This window comes from Cetorhinus maximus, chromosome 6, assembly GCF_964194155.1.
Source record: "Cetorhinus maximus chromosome 6, sCetMax3.hap1.1, whole genome shotgun sequence".
In the NCBI taxonomy this organism is placed as follows: Eukaryota; Metazoa; Chordata; class Chondrichthyes; order Lamniformes; family Cetorhinidae; genus Cetorhinus; species Cetorhinus maximus.
The window spans coordinates 35,524,360-35,536,392 of NC_135884.1; the positions used below are offsets into that span (position 1 = coordinate 35,524,360).

Genomic DNA, 12,033 nt, shown 5'->3' on the forward strand with positions numbered 1-12,033 from the left:
TCGGAAAGTTTTGGTGGCTATAAACAAATTAGAAGATAAATTGATGACAGGTAAAACAAAAAGAGTTGGATAGTTGGAAAGAATTTGAGGTCTCTCTGAAGTGCCCAATAGGGGAGAGCCAGCCTTATCAAACAGGTGGATATATATGGAAAAAGTACACCCTGATGAGATGTATAAGGCTAAAGAGGGACTAGTGGCTGGAGGTTTCAGAGAGAGACTTGGTGATCAAGATGGTAGAGTGGACTCCCTCACTGCAGGAAGAACGATCTTGAAGATTTTCTTAGCTCTTTTAGCCACATATTGGTGGGAATGTAAGTCGATTGATATAAACACTACATCTTTGTGGGGTGAAAAGTTTCAAAGAGAAGTGATTCTGAAACTGCCGAAAAAGTGAATGATATAGAAGGGAAGCTGTGGCAGCTAAATGTGTTTATGGATTAAATAATGCATCGAGGGTATGGTATTTCCCAGTTAGGTCTGTCTTGCTGAAAGTAGGCTGTATTCAGCTAAAAGAAGACCCAGCAATGTTCTATTGGCATCACAAAGAGAAACTCACAGGCATCTTTACGATGCATGTCGATGATTTTCTATGGGGTGGGGGTGGGTTCTGCAGAATTTGAGCAATTTATTATAGGTGAGATAAAAGAGGAATTTAAGATTAGAAGTCAGGCTTCAGAGGTCTTTAAATATATAGGGTTAGATATTGATCAGAATAGGTCCAGAGAATGTCTAGAAATTATTAATCATATCATGAAAAATCGGGCCAGGTCCTCATAAAAAGGTGATATTGCATCCAAAGAAGAACAGAACAGTTAAGAAGATTAATTGGACATTTAAACTGGCAATGCAGTCAGACAAGACCCAATGCCAGTAATGAAGTATTGGAACTTAGTACTATGATGAAACACACTACAGTTGAGAAGGTTCTGAGAGCAAATAAAACATTAAAGAAATTAAATTCGGTGAAAAACACACTCGAGTTTCTATCCTTGGGTGATTTGAAAGATAGGAAGTCAATTGTTTTCAGTGAAGTTTCCTATGTCTATCTTCCGGATGGTATTCGACTACAGCTCGGTTTATAATATTCTTGATGGGTGAAAATGGAAAATGTTGTCCCTTGGCCTTGGAAGCCAAGAAAATAAAAAGCATGGTTAAAAGTACCCTAGCTGTAGAAACACGGGCGCTAATGGAAGCTAGATATGGGATTGTACCTCTCTAACATTCTAAAGGAAATCCTATACAAAGGGTATTCTGAAAAAGTTTGCCCATTGAATGCTATGTGGATGACCATTCTGTCTGGGGTAATGTTCATTCAGCAAAGAATTTCATTGAGAAAAGGTTGAAGATTGATGTTAAATTTTGGGAGAGAAAAGAGGTTTCTAAAATAAAATGGGTAGATACAGATACAATTATCAGACTGTTTTACAAAGAGGAATGCTCGCTCCATGAAATTGTTAGGAGTCCTAGAAGAGGGATGTCTTGTCTTATGATGAGTTGTAAGAAATATGGAAAACCAAATTTTTTCTTTGACTGTATTGTAATTAGTTAAATATGTTATAAAGTTTTTGTTTAAAGAAAGAAAGGGGAATTTGTTAATGGTTAGTTGATTATGTTAAAGATACAAAGGTGATGGGCATTGTTTAAGGACTGAGAGCACATATAAAGAGAGTCAGCTGGGACACTGGACCAGTAGCTAGGCGGCTGAGACCTGTGATGTTGCATCCTGTGAATAATCCTACTAACAAACAAAAAAATCCGCATCTTGTTTCACACTTCATCTGGCTTGGATCCATTTAACATAGGCATCTTGTCTCTATCAATAAACTCAGGGAGAAGTTACCCATTGTTTAGTGTTTTCACACTTCCACCTCTGACCTCGAAGTAAACATGTGGTAGAATTTTCCACTCGGCATGCGGGTGTGCGCCCGACACGCTGGAGTGTGAAATAGTGCGTGATGACGTCTGGCGAGCGTCCCCACGTTATCGCACACTTGCGTGATGTTTCGGTCGGCGGGCACGTGCAAGAGTCGGAGGTACACCTGCTGACAATTAAGAGGCCTATTAAGGCCATTAAAGTAGCAACTGATGGCGATTTTTCACTGCCCGTCCAATATTACGGTTGGAAGGTGGGCGAATCGGCCAGGTGGCCTTTGCCTTTCTGAGGAAACCTCATCCAAGGGCAGGATGAGGTTTCCATGATTAATTCAAAAAAAGATTACAATGTTTTGAAACAATTTCCATCGTCCATATGTTGAGGTGTCTTGGTCTGACGCGTGGACATTTTTCCTGATTTTACATTCTGTTTTGATTGATTTTAAATTCATCAGCTCCCTGAGGCAGCTCTCTGCCTTCAGGGAGCTTTCCTTCCGCGCTCCCCCGTGCCCGCGCTGACTTCAGCGCTCGCCCTCCTCCCGCCCCACTCTGGCAGCACTGAGCCTTTCAGTGTGCCTTTCACGCTGGCTGGTTGTTAATTGGTTGGCCAGAGTGAAATCACGGTCAGGGCTGATCGCGGTCCCCTTCCCCAGCCGCTCCCGGGCTCACCGATCCAAAAACCCTACCCATGGACTATCCTTTGAATGGTAATTATCTTAGGGATGTTTACCTGTTTTTCAAATCCAGGGTTTTCCATTTACCTTACATTTAATAAGAACATAAGAAATAGGAGCAGGAGTAGGCAATTTAGCCCCTCGAGCCTGCCCTGCCATTCAATACGATCATGGCTGATCTCATTTCGGCCTCAACTCCAATTTCCCGCCCTCTCCCAATAGCCTTTCAACCCATTACTAATTAAAAATCTGTCTATCTCCTCCTTAAATTTATTCAGCATCCCGGCACCCACTGCACTCTGAGGTAGTGAATTCCACAGATTCACAACCCTTTGAGAAAAGTAATTCCTCCTCATCTCTGATTTAAATCTACCACCCCTTAGCCTAAAACAAAGAATGCCCCACAAGGGGAAACATCGGCTCCACGTCTACTTTGTCTATCCCCTTTAGCATCTTATATACCTCAATTAGACCTCATCTCATCCTTCTAAGCTCTAGTGAGCATAGGCCTAAACTGCTCAATCTCTCCTCATAAGACAAGCCCCGCGTCTCTGGAATCAATCTAGTGAACCTCCTCTGAACCGCCTCCAATGCAACTACATCCTTCCTCAAGTAAGGGGACCAAAACTGTGCACAGTACTCCAGGTGCGGTCTCATCAATGCCTTGTACAACGCTTCCCTATTTTTATACTCTATTGCTTTAGCAATAAATGCCAAAATTCCATTTGCCTTCCTTATTACCTGTTGTAGCTGCATACTAGCTTTCAGCAATTCATGCATGAGGACACCCAGATCCCTCTGCACTGAAACATTCTGAAGTTTCTCTCCATTTAAATAATAAGTCGCCTTTTTATTCTTCTGACCAAAATGGATAACTTCACACTTATCCACGTTAAACTCCATCTGCCTAATTTTGGCCTATTCACCTAACCTGTCCATAGCCATTTGCAAATTTCTTATTTCTTCATTGCAGCTTACTTTCCCAACTATTTTGGTGTCATCTGCAAATTTAACTATAGTACCTTCTATCCCTGAATCCAAGTCATTAATACAGATTGTAAATAGTTGAGACCCAAGGACTGAACCCTTTGGCACCCCAATAGTTACAGCTTGCCACCCAGAAAAAGACCCTTTTATCCCGACTGTCTGCTTTCTGTTGGTTAGCCAATCCTCTATCCAGCTAATATATTACCCCTAACTCCGTGTGATCTTATCTTGTGTATTAATCTTTTGTGTGGCACCTTATCAAAGGCCTTCTGGGAGTCCAGATATACTACATCTACAGGATCCCCATTATCCACTTTGCTTGTCACATCTTCAAAGATCTCTGACAAATTAGTCAAACACAATTTACTCTTCATAAAACCATACTTTAATCCTAACTAAAAGTTATATCCCTAAAAAATACGAATCATGAAATTAGGCATTTTCATAACAAACTTTTCAGAAAGCTATTTTGAAGGAGGTAAAACTAATTGATCAAAGTGAACTATAAATTTGAGATATTTTGAAATTTTTTTTCAAGTGAGGGTTATTAGTGCAGAGAATTGAATATTTTCATTTTTGGGTACCTATTATCAATATTCAGCATTCCTAGTTGCCCAAGCAGCTGCAAAGTAATGCTGTCGCTAGCTTGTGTCGATGACTTGTCTCAGCCTTGAATGTAGCAAAGCAATGTTCATTGCATCAGCACAATACTTTCATTTCCCAGAAGCAGCTGTTCTTGCCCTCTCTCTGAATAAGATTAACAACCAATATCAAACTTTGGACAGCTTAATGCTATAGGTTCATATCCTCTGGGAACTGGAATCAAATTTCCCAAACTCATTGCACATATGGAACTTACAGTCAGCAGGGATCAGAGAGAGAGGAGAAATCTCTCTTATGACTCTGGGCTAATAGGTAATTGAGTTAACTTGCAGATACCAGGTGCAGAATCATAAAAGCTGCCAAGTAACAGTTCAAACATGTCTGTAATTATCCTCCAATTGTCAAATTCATTATATGAGTGTTACAATATTTCTCTCTCTTTTTCTTTAATTTGTTTGTGGGATTTGCACTTAACTGACAAGGCCAGTATTTATTGTTGATCCCTAACTGTCTTTGAAGAGGTGCTGGTGAGCCACCTTCTTGAACCACTGCAGTCTGTGTGTAGTTCTAGGATTTTGACCCAGCAATGATGAAGGAACATCGATATGTTTCCAAGTCAGAGTGGTGTGACTTGGAGGGGGACGTAGTGTTCTTGCCCTTGTTCTTTGAGGTGGTAGAGTTCATTGGTTTGGAAGGTGCTGTTAAAAGAGCCTTGGAGAAGTGCTGCAGTACACCATGTAGATAGTACACTCTGCAGCCACACTGTTCCAGTGGTGGAGGGATTGGATGCTTAAGGTGCTAGATAGGTTGCTGCTCAAATAGGCTGCTTTATCCTGAATGGTTTTGAGCTTCTTGAATGTCGTTGGAGTTGCAGTCATTCGGGCAAGTGGTCAGTATTCCATCACTGTCCTGACTTGTGCCTTGTAGATGGTAGAAAGGCTTTAGGGAGTCAGAATATGAGTTACTCACAGCAAAACACCCAGTCTCTGACCTGCTCTTGTAGCTATAGTATTTATGTGGCTGGTCCAGTTAAGTTTCTAGTCAATGTTGGCACCCAGCACGTTGATGGTGAGGAAGTCAGTGATGATAACGCCATTGAATATGAAGGAGAGATGGTTAGGTTCTCTTTTGTTGGAGATGGTCATTACTTGACACTTAAGTGGCAAGTAACATTTGTGCCACACCTCAGTCCAAGTCTGGATGTTGTCCAGGCCTTGTTGCCTGTGGGCACAGAATGCTTCAGCATCTGAGGAGTTGCGAATGGTACTGAAAATTGTGCAAGTATCCCCATTTCTGACCTCATGATGGTGGGAAACTGCTTCTAATCGTACCTATCCGACACCGTGTTATGGTGAGTTGACTGTATAATTGAGATACCTGAAAGGCGTGGGGTGGTACAATAACAGAGCATGTTATGTCGAACAAACAAATTTGCAATGAAATATATGTACACACTTGAATTTACAGCAATAGCATTAGCATGAAATGTAATATGCAAACAAAGTGCACTGTTAGAATTTCCTTAGTTTTATCAGTGCAATCCGGGAGAAATTGGCTGAACCAATGCAGAAGGTCAGGAAATTTTAAACGCAAGTTACAGCAATAGTAAATTTAGTTTTTGCACTCTGTAACATTAGTTCAAGCATAATTTTCCCCAAAACTGACTCTGCCCATGAAACTGGCCACAACCCCAGATTGACATAATGAATATGGCCAGTTTCAGTCAATAACAGTCTTTAAATTGTAAAGTATTAGTTTCATTTCTGACTACATACACCCACTCTAAGTTCTGCCATCCAGCCCTTGTATCATTTTGTTCCACATTAAACAGTGTAAAATGCATTTCAATGGCCCAGTAATGCAAACAGACAATGAAATTTTACATGGCGACAATAATAAATTTGTGAAGATGGTAAAAACTTTTAAAATGGTCATTTAGTGGTGATGGGAATGGTGTGCCAATGCGGTGCCTCCAAAGAGTTAAAAAAATATAGCAATCTATCAAGAAGTAACTAATCCAGCTTCCTTGGCACGCAACCCTCCATTTCTACTGCTTCAGGCCAATCTCCGTACTTATTCTTTGCTTTGTCGTTCTTCAGGACCTGTTGAAGAAAAATGCATCCTTAATGACAATACTCATGGGGCCGAATCTTCCATTCAGGGTCGGAACCCCTATTTCCGACCCTGAACAGACAAAAAAAAATACACACTTACCTTCCTCCAATATTTCAGGGCAGTCTTCCGAAGGAGAATCCTTCCAAACTGACTCGGCACTGGAAGCCTCAGTGGGAGCAGTGGAGAGAATCCGTGCAGAAACTACACCCCCTTTTTACAGCACTTACTGCCATATTTTGTAAGTAAAGAATTTAAATGTCCCAAAGATTCTTTGAAAAGCTACGGAGAGAAGGTAAGCGGGTGGAGTAGGTTGGGTGAGGGGCTAGGATGAGTAAGGTGAGGAGGCAGGGTGGTGAGGTCAGGTTAGGTTGAGGGGAGTCGGGGTGTCAGGGGGATAGTCAGAGGATCCGGAGGGGGTTTGGGGCTAGTTAGGTTGAGTCAGGGGGGGTGGGGGGGTTCAGTGAAAACGATTTGGGGGTCCATTGTATAGTTACCGAGATGTTAGACCAGGTTTTAATCTATCTAACATTCCCTGTGTAACAATTCTGGTAAATAAGTCAGAACTGTCCAAAGTCTCTGACTCTGACTCAGAGTTGGAGTTTTTAACCAAGGGGTCCTGGGGAGCAGGGGAACTGCCCATCAGGTTCAAACTTACCGAGCAATTCCCACAGAGTCATCGTGTCGGAACTTCGCACATCTTAGAGGGTATGTCCATCCAGTCTCCAACAAATGGAGACCAGAATATCTGGGCCAAAGTGTATCTTTGTTTCTTGATTGGAAGGTAGCCATTCTCAGTGACAGTTGTGATATACTGTTCTTTGTTTGGGACTGAACAAGTTTTCTCCGATTTATGGACCTTCCCAAAATGTACAACCAACAACAGGTATTTAAGTATTTCAACACTTCTAAGTGAAGAATTTACAAAATGTTCCAGTCCCACAATGAAGCTGGGGCTGTGTATCCAGTCTTTGCCTGAGTTCACACTAGTACATCCTTTTTCATTGTTATCCGTAAGGTTCTGCTGTCCTGTTCTCTGTTAAACAGACAGAAACAACTCAGCATCTGGGCAGCAATAGCATTTAAAGATGGGAAGTTGCATTGGGTCTACACTTGAGAATAGCAATGAATAGACTGGACATTGGCATGCTTGGAACATTGGTTTTCACCCTCTGCCCCATGCTTATGGTTGTCAATAGGGAATTTCATGAATGAAAAATAACAGATTGTGAATTGTCAGATAGAAATGTAAAGTGTGAACCATAATGTGCGCAAATGTGAAATTGTCCATTTTGGCAGAAAAATTAAAACAATAAGCGTATTATCTAAATGGTGAGAGATTACAGAGCTCTGAGATGCAGAGGGATCTGGTTGCCCTAGTGTATGAATCACAAAAGGCAAGGCTTGTATGTAGGTATAGCAAGTAATTAGGAAAACTAATAGAATGTTATTGTTTATTGCAAGGGGAATTTATTATAAAAGTAGGGAGGTTATGCTTCAGTCGTACAGGACACTGGTGAGGCCACATCTGGAGTACTGTGTACAGTACTGGTCTCTGTCATGAGGATATTAATGTATATAATGTTATTGGAAATTATTTTAAATTGGACTTGTAGTAGGGTCTGTGTCTGTGGGTGCGAGTGTGTGTGTGTGTTAATTGGATTAAAGCCAGCTAGTCTGGGTACTTTGATGTGTAGTAGTTTTGAGATGTTAAAACAATAAGGTAGAGGGTATATTTGTATTTTGTTGAATAAACCATTTAAAGACTGGGGGTGAAATCTTGCTCCTAGCTAGGAGACACCAAGCAATATGTTTATATTACTAATAAAATTACTAATAAAATACTATGAAAGGGGTGTTATTTTTAGAAGAAGTGGATTTCAAAGGGCCTGGTGATATGAGAATTTACACTCAAAGGGAAGGCTAGGTATATACATAAGGGTTTTGTGCAGAAGTCAGAGGCATGTAAGATCTAAGCCTGTAAACCTACCTCTGTGACTGCGAAGGAACCAAATTGAAAGAAATCTCATTTTGAATTCGTAAGATAAAATGTGCTTTGCCTGGTGTCTGTTTAAGTCTATAGGTTATTGTTGCCTTGGGGAAGATTACCTGGGAGTGATTAATTTGGGGATTTGTTTAATAGTTATTATGGTAGTAATTTGTAGATGTGTATGTGTTTAATTTCTTATTAAATTTAATAAGTTTTTAATTTAATTTATATAAAACATCTCTGGAGGCTTGGTGGTTTCATTTCTGAATTCAGAGTTGCATCTCAAACATACCAATTGAAAATATAGGTTATGACAGTTGATTAAAGTTTCCCTCTGGGATTTATAATAACTCAGCCATTACCAACTGCTGTGTCATAACAGTCGTCTTATTTAAGGATGGATATAAATGCATTAGAAGCAGTTCAGAGGAGGTATACCAGACTAATACCTGGAATGGGTGGGTTGTCTTATGAGGAAAGGTTGGACAGGTTAGGCTTGTATCCACTGAAGTTTAGAAGAGTAAGAGACAACTTGATTGAAACCTTTAAGATCCTGAGGGGTCTTGACAAGGTGGATGTGGAGAGGGTGTTTCCTCTTGTGGGACAATATAGAATAGGGGTCACTGTTTAAAAATAAGGGGTCGCCCATTTAAGAAAGAGATGAAGAGAATTTTTTTCTCTCAGAGGGTAGTGCGTCTTTGAAACTCTTTTCCTCAAAAGGCTGTGGAAGCAGAGTCTTTGAATATAAGGCAGAGATGATAGATTTTTGATAACCTCTCATCCCCTTGTTTATTGGGGGGTAGGCGGGAGGTTACAATCAGATCAGCCATGATCTTATTAAATGGCAGAGCAGGATCAAGGGGCTGAGTGGCCTACTTCTGCTCCTAATTCATATGTTTGTACGTTGACCAAACCATGAGTACATTCATCAAGATATCTGAAAACTGGACATATAGTTCATGCACATTACATCGACTGGAACTATGGGTTGCGGTTTCCTGTTCCCAATCAGGACGGGCATGTTCAGTTGCAAGATATCGTGAGATAGCCCTAGGCACGTTTCCCGCCGACGTCAAACCAGGAAGCGATTGTCCACTCCCCCCATCAATAGCGGGGCTGCGTTTCCTGCCACCAAATGTTGTGAACGTCATTAACATGTATTTGCATCTCATTATTGTGGCCATATGCCAGAATCATCCCCCCCACCATGTCAAATTTAAATGTCGCATCAGCGTGTAGGAGGATGGCAGGATTTACAATTGCTTTTAAAAGACATGCAGCTGGCAAACTGAACTTCGAGGGGAACTCGGAGGTGAGTTCACACAGCTTAGCGCAGTGCTCATGAGGAACCCTGAGAGGCATGCAAGGAATCGGTGCTGGGGATTGAGGTGGGGAGTCACAGGCAGGTGTTCACAGCGGTTTCTTCCTGGCTGGCTTTTAGTGTGGTGCTGGGGCGAGGGTCCAGTATGAGGGCGGGGGGGGGGCAAGGTAGCACGGACTGTAGGAAGGGAACCTCGGGCCAAGGGCTCCAGTGTGTGTGAAGAATGTGGAAGGTTGCACACAAACACATGACTGCAGGGGTCGGGTGGGGGTAGGGGGGAAGGAAGGGGCCATGCAAATGGAGAAATAGTTCAAAAATGCGGCCTCTGCTGCAGCTGAGCCTGGTTAGCATCAGCTCAGTTGACATGCTTGGAGTTAAGCTAGTGAAGCAATTATGCTCAATCAAGCAACACTAATTCCTGAGAGTGCCAATGATTGCTCCTCTAGTTTTAACACCTCGGGCGCAGACTTCAAAATCAACTGAGTGTTATGGAGCAGCAGAACCATTGGGTGACTGGGCAAACCTGAGGATCCCCTTGGGAGAAGTGGGAATGGAACGCTCACTGAAGCACTCCGAACCCCTAGCATTATTGTTATGTAGGCATTGAACATTCACCCTCATGGTCCAATGAAACCACGCAGCCTTAGTGTGCAGGTTAGGATAATGCTAGTGCCTGAAGAGAGAGCTCAGGATGCAGTGAAGTGGCCTAAGCTGTCGTCGCTTGGTCATGTAGTGTGGGGCAGTGCAGAAGGTACAATGAGACTCATGCCGCAACCTGGACTTTGGTGGAGCACACCATTGGGATCTTGAAAATGAGGTTCTGGTGCCTCGATGGATCTGGAGGAACATTCAGGTACACTCCCCAGAGGATGGCACGCATCATCGTGACTTGCTACGAGCTACACAACCTGGAGATGCAAAGTGGGGAGGACCTAGATGATGAGGAGGTGAAAGCTGCATGTTTCCTCCGATGAGGAGGAGGCAGAAGGGGATGAGGGTGATAAGGTCTTGGAAATGGAGGATGCAGGCGAAGAGGCCATTGCACTGGCCAGATGAGGCAGGCGTGCTTGTGAGGCCCTCATTGCCACAAGATTCCATGAGGAGGATGACAAGACGCAGGGAGGACACTCCTGAGATCTTCACATCACGTCTGGGAATGTCTGACACCTGTCTGGCTCAGGGCAGCGCACGTACACTCTGTGAAGAGGCTCATATCATGGAGACGCTGCTGAGATACAACGGGCACATGGACTTGATCCTTTGGCAGGCTTCATCACCTGTTCCCTTCAGCACCACACCTTTACCTGTCAGGAATGGTGTCAAGATTGTGGGGGGCAGCCCTGCCTCAAAGGCGCTGAGAGCACACAGAGAACATCACAGGACCCAGTGATGCTTGAGTACGAGATTCTTGCAGCAAACGCAATCTACATCAAGGTGCTGGCTTCACTGATCTGGAGAGTGACTTTGAACCGGGTCAATTACTATGGTCAGAAGGTTATACACTGCACAGAGAAGAGGCCCTGGACTGCGACACTTGCCTTCAGTTTGGGCAGGAACAAAAGTTTTACATCTGGAGGAAAAAGAGGAAATTTGAAGGAAACTGAGAAAGAACATCACATTTATGATGTAAAGGATGTAGCACGGATTCAATGCCAAAGGGGAGAAGTGTTCCCACTGCCTGCTCCTAAAAATGAGAAAATGACACAATGAGACAGAGTGGATGGAGATAATCAAACAGTATATGAAGAGGGGTGTTAAGAACGAATTTAATGAAAGAGGGAAATGGTTTAAAAGAGCAAGCTCAGAAAGGAGAAACAGATGGAAGAGGATGGTGATGGAAAAAGATAAAGGGTTAGGTGGAGGCTAAGAGGTTTAGGGTTTCAAATCTATTTGATTAAAAAGTCAGGAAATGGGCTCAGTGGAATGGAGAGATGTTAAGATAGCCTTGATATAAATTGGCTTTGGCCAACGCTGGACTGAGAATTAAATATCCCAAGTTATAACATTTTCAGGAGGCAAAGAAAATTAAAAAAACTGGGAAGAGGGATGGCATTAATACTAAAATACACTATTACAAGAATAGAAAAGAACATTTATATTAATGCCAGTACGCAGTGTTTTTCTGGTATAACTTATGATACAACTTGCATTTGCGAATTAGGAACCTAACTCCTGCTTCATGCCACACTGCAAGATTAGTTTGCCCTTTACTCAGGAAAACCAGGGGAAAAATTTTTCCCCATTGGTGGGGAAGTGCAGGAGTGGGTGTGGGCCCGATCGGGGGCGCGCTGCCATTTTACGTGGGCAGGCCACTTAAGGCCCGCCCAGCATGACGTCCGCCAGGAAACACTATGCGCTCCCTGTGCAGGCGAGGGGGATTCCCTCAGCCGAGAGTCGAGCGAAAGAGTGCATTGATCTCCCTGAGGCTAAGTGCTGCCTCAGGGAGATCGGCTCCAAATTTAAAAATGCTAAAC

General features: G+C 42.7%; 1 protein-coding gene across 2 annotated transcripts in view; it reads right to left on the bottom strand.

Annotated features, from left to right (window-relative positions):
• Positions 1–5,526: 5,526 nt before the first annotated feature.
• Positions 5,527–12,033, bottom strand: part of LOC144681720 (protein FAM3C-like) — a 62,254-nt gene continuing 55,747 nt past the window's right edge. For both annotated transcript variants that reach the window (XM_078543623.1, XM_078543622.1), the window contains one exon: positions 5,527–6,238. In XM_078543623.1, the coding sequence (XP_078399749.1) occupies positions 6,149–6,238 (90 nt within the window). In that variant the 3' untranslated portion in view covers positions 5,527–6,148. The remainder of the gene's footprint in view (positions 6,239–12,033) is intronic.